At 38.3% G+C, this 12,416-nt stretch overlaps 1 protein-coding gene across 1 annotated transcript in view; it reads right to left on the bottom strand.

Moving 5' to 3' along the window:
* cwc27 (CWC27 spliceosome associated cyclophilin) overlaps window positions 1–12,327 on the bottom strand; it is a 62,768-nt gene extending 50,441 nt beyond the window's left edge. Inside the window, exons 1-10 of the mRNA XM_023267247.3 lie at window positions 12,118–12,327; window positions 10,410–10,506; window positions 8,879–8,991; window positions 8,616–8,759; window positions 8,373–8,471; window positions 8,169–8,272; window positions 7,319–7,388; window positions 5,039–5,118; window positions 4,914–4,950; window positions 4,650–4,825 (exon numbers count right to left, since the gene is read on the bottom strand). Of these exons, the coding sequence (XP_023123015.2) occupies window positions 4,650–4,825; window positions 4,914–4,950; window positions 5,039–5,118; window positions 7,319–7,388; window positions 8,169–8,272; window positions 8,373–8,471; window positions 8,616–8,759; window positions 8,879–8,991; window positions 10,410–10,506; window positions 12,118–12,159 (962 nt within the window). The 5' untranslated portion in view covers window positions 12,160–12,327. The remainder of the gene's footprint in view (window positions 1–4,649; window positions 4,826–4,913; window positions 4,951–5,038; window positions 5,119–7,318; window positions 7,389–8,168; window positions 8,273–8,372; window positions 8,472–8,615; window positions 8,760–8,878; window positions 8,992–10,409; window positions 10,507–12,117) is intronic.
* Window positions 12,328–12,416: the final 89 nt, after the last annotated feature.

Here is a 12,416-nt window from a genome sequence, read left to right as displayed (position 1 = left end):
TTTCCCAGGTGACTAGATACCAGTTGGAGTTCCTCCTCGTGCACAGAGTAGCTGAAAGCCCAAAGCAAAGCAACAGTGGGAGAACCGAGCTCACCCTGCAACAATGCCCCCTTTGTCCCGGACTAACACTGTACCTACCAGCCTGCTCTTTGATTCCCTGCCAAGACAAACCACTGTGTTGGGTTACAGTTCTTGTAGCAAAACAATCTGCGCTTGTGTTTAATATACTACAGTCTGCCTGCATTGGGCTGGCTGTCAGTCAGGGCACACACACACACACAACTGAGTGGGGGCCTGCTCCTTATCCCATTAGTACTAATGAGAGAAGGGTATGTTGATTATGTGTGTTGAGGGCTACCCGTTAAGAGGATATGGAGCGGAGATAACCAGCCAACCTGCGGCATCAAAGAGAGATGAAAGATAAATCACTCTCTGCTCTCCTCAGGTCATTTTCATACTAATGTGGTCTCACACACCATCTCCTTCCACTCTCACCTTCATTTCACTCACACTGTTGGCTCAGACAGATGAACCATTTGCTTCTACTTCAGCACAGTAAGTAATTTGTGTTGAGTGCCAACATTCCTGTTTCAAATAGCAGGTCCACTGATGTTGGTTCAGTAAGCTGCAACTGAGACATGTGTGTTCTGTGGTGTTTGTGCATGTATAAGAGTGGATGTGTGAGGAAATTTCAGTGACATTGATACTGAACCTCAACAGGTGAGAACTAGAGATATCCGGATTAGGTTTATTTTGTCCCTGATCTGATCCAGGTCACCAAAGTCATTACACACTTTGTATTATATCAATCCAGTACCACTGTCATAGATAATAAACACTTCAAGTACATTCAAGTTATTAAAATCAATCTGGTGTACATGCTTAATAACTGAGTCGCTCTGCAATGCATTGACAAAAAAACTGCATTTCTGCATCAAAGTTTTTCCCTAATGTTAAGTAGTTGGTTATGAACCTTGCTGTAAAGCTCTGGTAGGGATCTGTTTGAAATGCAGTGTGGAGACGGTAGGGGGTACCATTGCTGCACAAACTCCAAAGACAGAGAAAATCTGTTTTCTCTTTATGTATGCAAGAAACGTTTTGCAAATTAGCTGTAGTACAAGGTTGTTCCATAGGGTGGAGTCTCTTACTACTGTTTGTTGTAGCGACCCAAAGAGACGGTCACTCAGACTACAGGCAATTTTGTGTTGGCAAACAGAGAGCATTGTGGGGGTTTAACTAGCAATGGGCCACCATGACGTGAACTTTTGTGATTCTTAATGTCCTCCGGCTAGAGCTCATGTGGTTAAGACGAGCCAGGATTTACTAGGACAGCATTCCTGTATCTCTGTGGCATAGTGCCATTTGTCCATTGACTATGACAGCTATTACTGCAAAGTGTCCATTATGCTCAGTTTGAGTTATCAGTTAAAGGGTTACTAAATTATAAGGCTTTGATTATTGAATAATGATTTAAAATTTGCATCCCCAGCATTGTGCCACAAATTGTGTCCCCCCCTTCTTACACCTGTGCGACACAGGACATAAATAATAAATAAATAAATCGATCAGTCAAAAACTGCCTATATTGGCCTCAATTCTGAACTTTGAGATCGGATTAGGACATCCTGAATGAGAACTAAGAACTGTGATCATTTTCGGGAACCATGTAGGAGATGTGGATTTAAGAACTTATGTGTCTTGACGGGTAGAATGGGAAAACAGCTGGTCTGTGTCTGAGAAAATAAACCTATGTGTCATCTCAACTTCAGCTTAACTTAGTCGTTTGAGATGATCCAGACCTGCACAAAATCATTCACTGGCAATCGTCGCACAATGCATGTCGACTAGATCCTGTCCAACTTGACTCCATCTTTGCTCTGTGGTCACGACAACGTACGTGTAGAAAACATAGTGAGATTAAGACAGCTGCAGTTTTTATAGTGAGGTGCTGCAAAGCTGTCCAGCGACTGAGCAGCCTCACAACATGATGGGAAATGCCTGGCTCTCACCCGATTTAACAGCTGATTTGTTTAGACATTGACAACAATATGATGTCTGATATAAATTTTTCCAATCAGTTGAAGGTGAAGATTTAGATTTAACTTTTCTGATTTTAAAGGTTCACTCTCTTGAAGGAGTACATGCCGTGTACTTGAGAGACATTCAACAGTCAAAGAGGCTGAATACATTCAGATTACGCATAGTAAACTGCACACAATATATTTGAGTTGTAGTCTATAGTATATTAACTTTGGACTGAAGAATTCTTAAAGTATAAAGCCACATTAAAATTCTTGGTAAGTGGGATATGATGATTCTTAAAATAACATCTGCACAGTCGTTTCAGCCTTGATAGTCTGAACATCTATCAGATCAGTAGTGAAAGCTTGTGTCATGCATTTCTTTTGACAGTTTCTAGTTATTTCAACTACTGTTTTCAATTGATTTATGTAGTTTGAGAGGCCTGCTCAGCTGATTTATGGGAGAATTCATGTAAAATTGAGGCTGAACCATGAACTAATATTTTAATATGTTTTAATTTTTTAAAAAAAGTTATTTTTTGGCCTTTTTCGGCTTTAATCGATAGGTGCAGGAGACAGACAGGAAAGGAGGGAGAAGAGTGGGGGGAAGACATGCAGCAAAGAGCCGCGAGCTGGAATCAAACCTGGACCGCTGCATCGGGGAAGCCCCTGTACATGGGTCACCCGCTTAACCCGTTGAGCTATCCGGGCGCCCTAAGACTTTAATATGTTTTAAAAAACTATTAGAAATTGAGCCATACTAGAGACTAATGCTGCATTGCCATCAGATCGGAAAGTTCAATTTCTGCACTCAAAGCATTCCAGGATTAACAGCACCAAATTTAATACAATAACATGGCAACATGGCTGACTGCAAGAAACAGATTTTTTTTGTGGCAGGCAGCATATGATTATTTACATTATTAAACAGAAAAGGATATAAAAGACTGTGAAGCTTCAATCAATATCTAGAATATAACTGATTAACCGCTGGTAAATGTATTAACCGACGAGGCAAAAGATGAGGGTCATGCATGTCAGAAAATGCATTGTACATTAACTTTAGTACCTGGTTGTGCCACCAGGGTTATGATCAACTGCAGTTTGTTTGCTGGGCTACGGGCAGTTCAGTGTTGGTAAGCAGAGAGCATTGTGGGGGTTTAGGTAGCAATGGGTCACCATGATAAAGACTTCTGTGATGCTTACCTCAATTTGGCTGGAGCTCATGTGTTTTGTTTCATGTGACCAGCTGGGACTGACCAGAAGAGCTTAATGAATCACAAAAGAAACTCTGTTAATGTAAAATTTAGCTTATCGACAATCCAAGCGCGCTAGCCAAAAATCATTAACCATAGCAGAAGTCTTTGTCATGGTGGCCTGTTCCTAGCTAGACCTCCACCAATGCTCTCTGCTTGCCAACATGGAACTGCCTGTAGTCCAAGTGATTGCCTTTTTGCTTCACTAAAGTGTTAAAGTGGCTGATATAGTTTTGTGGCAAGAATCACGGTTAAACATAATTTTATAAGCATTTAGAAAATGCCCACTGTATTTAATTAATTTCAGTAAATGATTATATATTGATTGATAAGGTAGCCATATATAGCTTAGTGCATTTGTTAAAAATTTCCATCTTTGACATTTCGATTTCTCTTACTTCCAGCCCAGACTATTCTGAATCTGACTACTTGGATTTTGTAGCTCATAAACAAGACAAAAAATGCTAAATTTGAGCAACGCACATGTTTTGAATAACACATATCCTAAACTGTAAAATTCACATCACTTTGTGCATGAGTTTGTACATCAAAGTGCTTTGGCTATCCAAACACAACCTCATCAGAGCAACCGCCAGACAAAACATGACTGTTTAAGGGGGATTGCTGCTGCACAGAGGCAGTAATTAATACATGTTAATGACTGTTTTTAGTGTGTCTAGGCCCTAGGGCTGTCTAAATATTATACAAATTATTCTCATCTCTTCTGGATCTGCACTTGTGGTCATGAAAATTTCAAGATTATCTCAATGTATGCTTAAAGACAGATATTTTTCAAGCAAAAATGCCAAACATTTCCCAGTACCAGCTTGTCAAATGCTGGGATTTGTTGCTTTTACTTGTCACAAATGACATGCAAGTAAGTACTTTGAGGTTTTAAACTGCTACATAGACAAAACATATTATAAGAGGTCTCTTTGTGTTCTGAAATATTTTGCCATTTCTTTAAATTTTAGTAGACTAAAACTAAGAATTCATTATTATTTATTAATCGCACAATACTCAACGATGACAGTAACCATTTTGTTGCAACCCAAACTTTAAAAACATTTAAATCATGTCCTTTCACTCATGCATTTGCAAAATACTTGCTTGTCAGAAAAATAAAGTTTGTACTATCTATGCTCATGGCACTACTTTCATCAAATGGAAAAGGGCTACTCTAAAAGCTTCATCATGATTTCCAAGTATTACATAGCTCCCCCATCAGGTTGTCACCTTGTATTACAAGTGGATTAGACCAAAAGCATTGACCAGTGAGACTATTTACCAAACCTGCCATCTGCTGGATTTTTACAGCTGTAGAGGCACTCAGACAGGAGTTTTGCCCACCACAGAAAACGTGCAGTCATACCTGCGGCTGGTCTTTTTGCCTCGATCCTCCTCACTTGGCTCTGTCGCTTTCTCTGCACTTTTTTCTTTCTTGAGCTTTTTGCTGATGAGCGCTCTCATCTTCTCTTTCTGGTCCGAGTCATAATCTTCATCTGCATCCGAGTCATCCTCGACATCATCATCCACTTCGTTGTCTGACTAAAAGAAAACGTTAGAAAGTCTTTAAATCTGGGAACTCTCTCTATGAAAAAAAAAGAGCAATGATTATGCATCGCATCTGACTTACCTCAGCTAGATTTCCAGATGCACCTTTCTTTCTTTTCCTTTAAAAGGTTAATATATACGGGTTAAAGTTAAAAAAAAAAAAAAAAAAGGCTTATATATTACTAATGAATTCGTTGTTGGACATACTTATCCACTGCTGGAACAGAGCTCAGTCTGGGATCATCTTTCAAAAGGTCGTGGCTGCTTTTGCTTTTTCCCTTAAATGTCTGAAGACAAAGAACCATTGGTGAACAGATCAATTTAATTTTTACACATTTTTCAATTAGGGATGTCTAAATTGATTTTAAAGATTGGGATCAGGGCCAATTGCGGCATTGTTTTAAGAGATCAGTATCAGCTTTGAGTTAGTGACAGCTTTATAATAAATAATCAGTGACATATAAATAACTCTAAATATTATTCCTTATGCCAACAAAGCTAGTTGTATTAATGCCACATACTATAGACTGCCATAACAGTACTTCATAATATACTTTTCGACTTGTATGCAGAAAATAAAGGTTTTCACTGTCTTGATCCTACATTTCAGATAGCCCCTTTACAACAAGGTTCATGACCACTTACGGAACATTAAGAAAGAGCTTGGACACAGAAATGCAATTTTTTTCTTAATAGATCACAGAGTTATTCAGCTGTCAAGCAAGTTGATTTTGCTATCTTTCATGTACTTGAAGTGTTTACTATGCAGGAAAATGGAATCAGATTCGGACTCCGTACTGGCAGAGATTTAATTTAAAAAAACTAAATTTAATCAACATATCCTTACTTTTCATTCAAAATGACTGTGGTACAATATGTAAACTTCAACTGCCTCACGAGAAAAATCAAATGCAATTGCCACATGCATATACACATTCCACTCTTGCATAAAAGACTTACATCTTATGAGTTGGAAAGGGCAAACTATAATGTGTTTATAATAACTTGATAAATCAGTTTTGCTTTGATTATAATGCCTTTCATTCTGTGTAGCCTGCTGGCTCCAAAATTACAAATAGATAAGACTTATCCAACTCCACAAGATAGGCATATTTTAGATGTAAATTTGACCTTTAGTTTGGTGGTTATGCATTTCAACTGCAGTTTTTTTATGGTCATTTTAGGATTTCCAGGATGTTATTTCCAAACCATCTATAGACAGGTTCATAAAAAGTTGGACATAATTTTCAGCATTTGGGCTCTGTACACCACCACAATGGATGTGAAATGAAACAATCAAAATGTGCTTTAAGTGCAAAATTTCAGCTGTAATTTGAGGGTATCGACATCCGAATCAGGTGAACGGTGGAGGAATTATAACAGATTTTATATGTGCCCTCCACCTTTTTAAAGAACCAAAAGTAATAAACAAACTAATTGGATTCAGGTCAGGTAATTGACTTTGCCATTGCAGAACATTCCACTTCTTTGCCTTAAAAAACTCTTTGGCCGCTTTCTCAGTATGCTTCGGGTCATTGTCCATCTGTACCGTAAAGCACCGTCCAATGGGTTCTGAAGCATTTGGCTGAATATGAGCAGATAATATTGCCTGAAACACTTTAGAATTAATCTTGGTGCTTTTGTCAGCAGTCACATCGTCAAAAAATATAAGAGAACCCGTTCCATTGGCAGCCATACATGCTGATGCCATTATACTACCACCACCATACTTCACTGATGAGGTGGTATCTTTGGATGTTGAGCAGTTCCTTCTCTTCTCCAGACTTATCTCTTTAATCATTCTGGTACAAGTTGATCTTTGTCTCATCTGTCTATAGGATGTTGCTCCACTACTGCACAGGCTCTTTTAGATGTTTTTTTTTGGCAAACTTTAATCTGGCCTTCCTGTTTTCCAATGGTTTACACCTTGTGGTGAACCCTCTGTATTCACTCTGGTGAAGTCTTCTCTTAATTGTTGACTTTTACCTCCTGGAGAGTGTTCTTGATCTGGCCAGCTGTTGTGAAAGGGTTTTTCTTGACCAGGAAGGATTCTTTTGTCATCCACCACACTTGTTTTCTGTGGTCTTCTGGGTCTTCTGACATTGCTGAGCTGATGTTATAACACACACATGGCCAGTTACTTTTGGTCCCTTAAAAAGGTGGGTGTTACATATAAAATGTGTTGTAATTCTTCCACCATTCACCTGTTTTGAATGTAAATGCCCTCAAATTAAAGCTGAAAGTCTGCACTTAAAGTAACTCTGGATTGCTTCATTTCAAATCCAGTGTACAGAGCCGAAATGCTGAAAACTGTGTCATTGTCCAAATATTTATGGATCTGATTGTATTTCCTTTGGACCATTCAATAATTGTAATATTACTCAGATTCTCTTTGTAACTGTGATGTGTGACTGACACAAAGGTCAAAGACAGAATTTCCCAGTTGTACCGGTCACTCAGAGATAGACTAGTTTTATAGTTGAGTACCTGACTGACTTGATTCACCATCTCCTCCTCTTCTTCTGCTTCCTCTCCAAATGATAAAAGACTGAAGTTCCTACAAAATTCAACATACTGTTGACCTCAGTAACAAAATCAGAAAATACATTTAGTTACCTAGCTACTGAAGAGAGTTCGCACATGAATCAAATGTGACTGAGTATGACTTGCAAAAGATGAAAAAGATGAAGAACAAGAAAAAGAAAAAAAGAGGAGGCAAAATGACAATATCTGTTTAGGTCTAAAATATTAGAAATGGATGCCCAACACAAATTACTGATCAATAAGCAGTGTAAATTTCTATCAAAATGAAGCTTGTGGGTTGTTACAGTCAAATTATCCAATAATTGCTTGGTCCATCAAGTAATTACATTATTAATCAGTCTTTATGAATACAGTTACAAAAATGACTACAGATTTCAGAGGAATCACATAAATAATGTTTGATGATTAGGAATAATCTCATGTCACAAATACCAATACAAACAGGTCAAAAGCATATGAATTATTTATGATGGTTATAATGATATCCACACAAAGACTGCAATGGTGTTAAGTTTACTGCAATGGAGGTGGAAAGAAATTAGAAAATATTTAAATTTAAGAAGCTGGAATCACAGAATGTAGAGTTTCCTTCAGAATAACTGATTATTTTACCTGACAACTAATCAATTAATTGAATAATTGTTGCAGGTCTAATCCAAAAACTAAAGACACACAAGCGGCAGTAAAAACATGAAAAAAGGAAACTCATTACAACAGGAACAAGAAACAATATGAGTTCAGTATCTGCAGTACAAACACCTTGTTACAATCAGAAAGAATTCTGAGCACTCACTTTGTGGCTTTTGACTGTGATTTCTTTCCCTCCTCTTTGTCTTTTTCCTTTTTGGCTTTCTTTATTTCACGAGGTATAATGTCATCAAAAGGAGAATGCAGCACCTGGAAGACACAAAGGGTGCAAATGATATATAAATCACTGACAATACTAAACAAAAAAGGTGTCAAGCATGTAAAACAAATACATAAATGACTAAAATACCTCAGCGGTTTTTATCTTGTGGGGATTTAGTGGTCTCTCTTCAGCATCACATTCAACTTCTGCTAATCTGAGCATGTTATAAACTGTGTCCCCAGTGATCTGCATTCAGGAGTGTTGGGAAAAAAAAGCATAGATGGTGAAAAAACTTAAACAAAGCCAGCTTGGGAAGCTACTTAATACAGATAGGAAATATGTATTATGTGTACAGTATGTAATGTACACCCTACAGTTCTTTAGATTTACCTTGCCAAATATGGTATGTTTATTGTTGAGCTCATCTGCACGTCCCAAGGTGAAAAAAAACTGACTGCCGTTATCATGTGGTCCAGCATTCGCCATAGCAACTAAACCCCTCCGATTGAAGCGCAGTCTAGAGTGAAACTCATCCTAAAAGTTTGAAAAAGATATTTCATGGTAGGTTTTAAGAATATTATCAGGTTCTGTTAGTGTTCACATTAAACACTGAGTTACAAATCCAAAAGTAAAAAGCAGTAAAGCAGTCAGACCTTGAATGGCCGGCCGTAGATGGACTCTCCACCTTCCCCTGTTCCAGTGGGATCTCCTCCCTGAACGATGAACTCACGCACCACTCTGTGGAAAACTGTGCCATCATAATAACCTAGAAAATAGAGGAGCAACATCTTATTCACCAGTCCTGTAATTTTAAAAGAATGCCCCCAAAAATGTGAAATAATAGTATTTAATGAAATGTAACATGCCAGGCTTTTAACCAAGAGACGTGATCACATCACTCCTGATCACTGGCTTTCAGTATGCTTTAGATTTTAGTGATTACTTTTCAGGCCCTTCATGGCTTGTCTTCAAGCTATATCTGAATGACCTATGTGCCAGTCCAAACTTTGAGTTCATCAGGCAGTGGCTGATATTTTTAATACTTAATAATCCAGCCATCCAGTATCTATACACCGCTTAATCCTCATCAGGGTCATGAGGGGCTGGAGTCTATCCCAGCTGACTTAAGGTAAAGGCAGGAGACACCCTGGACAGGTCACCAGTCTATTGCAGGACTACAAACAGAGACAAACAATCACTCTCACATTCACACCTACAGACAATTTAGAATCACCAATTAACTTCAGCATGTTTTTGGACTGTGGGAGGAAGCTGGAGAACCCAGAGAAAACCCACACATGCACAGGGAGAACATGCAAATTCCACGCAGAAAGATCCCAGGAAGGCTGAGACACGAACCAGGGATCTTGTAGCAGCAAGGCCAAAGTGCTAACCACCAAGCCACTGTGCAGCTCCCTTTAACAATCTATATTTGTAAAACTTTTAACTGTATTTCAGATATCAAGTCATGGTGACAAATAATTTTTAACAGCTCAATCAGGGCAAAACTGAATCCTCAGTCACTGGTGATGAAACTCAGAGCAAGAAACTTAATGTGAAACTGCAGCATTTGTACAAAAACCAAATTAGGAGCCAATTTTGACTCAAATCTAATTTTTTCAGCCTCACAATAGAAGCATTACGAAGACTGCATTTGACCATTCCAATAGAGAGACATTTCTACATGCTATTATCATTTGCAGGATGCCCTGTAATCTGATCTCCCCAATAAGAATATGCTATATCTCCACTCACATTTTACTGTAATGCACTTTGTGTTACATTTAATTTATATGAGAAGTGCTACAGTAATTAAAAGTCTGGTTTTCATTTCAGAATAGAATGATGGTCCTGGATATCATAATGTCATTTTAGAATAAAACATAGAATATATGTTGGTAATACAATTATTTTAAATGGCTAGCGCCGTCAAACCAGGGAAATCTATGAATAACAATTTAAAAAACCTGCATTAATGCATGTAAAACAAATTTTAAGTATGGAGGTAGATTTTCATATAAACATAAACAGCGATAAATCCTGGCATGTACACAGAAATGTCGCGGCATGTATTCTGAGAGCAGAGTTTTCAAGAACAGGGAGATAGAGGTGGATATCTGATTTTGCTGTAATGACTGGTCTTCGTCGCTTTCCAGACTGTTAGAAAATACAGCCATTTCTTACCTTCCATACACAGCTGTACAAAGTTCCTGCATGCCTTAGGAGCCTCCTTGGACCACAGCTCAATGTCAATGTCACCTGCTGTGGTCTTCAACAAGACCTAAAAGAAAGATCAATAAAGTGGGAAATTTAAGAGTGAAACTGTAATCTAAAACTGTATCTAGCTGGTGTTCGAGTGATTTTTCCATTTCTCGTAGGAGTGTTTTCTTACGTGCTTTGTAGGCTTGTGACTTTGTCTTGCCACAACAACATATTGCAGTTTTAGGGAAAGTCTAGCTGCTGTTATAACATGACACAAAGCCATCCATCCATCCATCCATTATCTACACACCGCTTAATCCTCACTAGGGTCGCGGGGGGGGGGGCTGGAGCCTATCCCAGCTGACTCGGGCGAAGGCAGGGGACACCCTAGACAGGTCGCCAGTCTGTCGCAGGGCTACATATATAGACAAACAAGCACTCACACATTCACACCTACGGGCAATTTAGAGTAATCAATTAACCTCAGCATATTTTTGGACTGTGGGAGGAAGCCGGAGTACCCGGAGAAAACCCACGCATGCACAGGGAGAACATGCAAACTCCATGCAGAAAGATCCCAGGAAAGCCGGGACGCGAACCAGGGACCTTCTCGCTGCAAGGCGAAAGTGCTAACCACTACGCCACTGTGCAGCCCTGACACAAAGCCTCTATATTTATATATGAATAGGTCAGTTTTTGCTGCATTTCCTTCTCTAGAATTTGCAGAACAACATGGGCAATATCAGTATTTCTACAAATTGAAGAATCTGTGCAATACCGCTCATATGTGTAATATTGGTATTTTCAAAATCCTGAGGAACCTGTGCAATATCTAAAGGTCCACATGTGGAAGAATCAGTATTTAAGCATATTTTTGTTTATTTTTATACTGATGTTCCTTACACGCGTGCATCTTTGCTGCTGTAACACTGCACATTTATTCTAATAAAAGCTTATTTTATATTTTCTTATCTTGATTAATTCTTTAAACTTCACTATTTTTTCTTAAAACCAGAGGTAGCACTTATTTATTCTATTAACTGTTCAATGGTTGTGGGTGTGAACGATACAGAAACAGCGTCTCAGAGCATGCTCTGTTAATTCAGTTCAACCTAACTTTGCATTCACACAGGGCTTCCAATTATTATTTTGCTTGGTTTAGTAATGTCAATGTCAGAACAAAATGAGTGTTGATCTCCTGTCTCTTATTTTATACCTGTGACTTCGATGCATGATTTAAAAATCACAAGTCATTTTGATTTCCAAATGATCCCTGTTAATTTCATAGATTTTTGCCAAGACCACAGTGAATGTGACAGTGCATTGTTGCAAGTTGTAGAAATATACAGAAAAGCAATATAATATAACGTTTATTTGCTGGTTAGTTGAGAATTTGCTCCTAGCAGGCCTTGCCTACCAAACATCTGTCTCTAGCATGCAAGTATCCCCAGATAATCTGAATATCGACTCACCCTTGTCAAGCAAACAAGACGTTCTCCAACAATAACATTTCAATTCACACAAATAGCGTTAGCTACTGCATACACAAGGAAAACAGTGACCAGCTATCGGTAGCTAAACGTTCTCAACGCTATAAACTCGAGTAGTAAAGAAAATGCTGAAAGTTTTTTTTGCTTTGTTTGGCATAAATGATAATAAAGTGCAAGTTAAATTGCAAAGTGGCGCTCACCTTTCCATTTGTTGGTGGCTCTTGAATGTAAATATTACTCATTTTGAGTTAAAGTTTTTTGTTAACGCAAGGAAACCTTTATTCTTACACTGTGTGACCTTACACGTCTTGAAAAACAGACAGAAGACCGTTAATAGTTATAGCAGCTGGCTTTAAAGGTGACAAATTTTACACTTTCCTCTCCACGGCCATATTGGCTATACATGTGAGCTCACTGTTTACTAACGAGTACGTGGGGGTGGTACTCAATAGGAAATCAATACATATATATATTTTTAAACAAATTACCACTTAAATCG

The sequence above is a fragment of the Amphiprion ocellaris genome, chromosome 17 (genome assembly GCF_022539595.1).
Source record: "Amphiprion ocellaris isolate individual 3 ecotype Okinawa chromosome 17, ASM2253959v1, whole genome shotgun sequence".
NCBI classification, from domain to species: domain Eukaryota; kingdom Metazoa; phylum Chordata; class Actinopteri; family Pomacentridae; genus Amphiprion; species Amphiprion ocellaris.
This window is presented reverse-complemented; position numbering and strand designations above follow the sequence as displayed.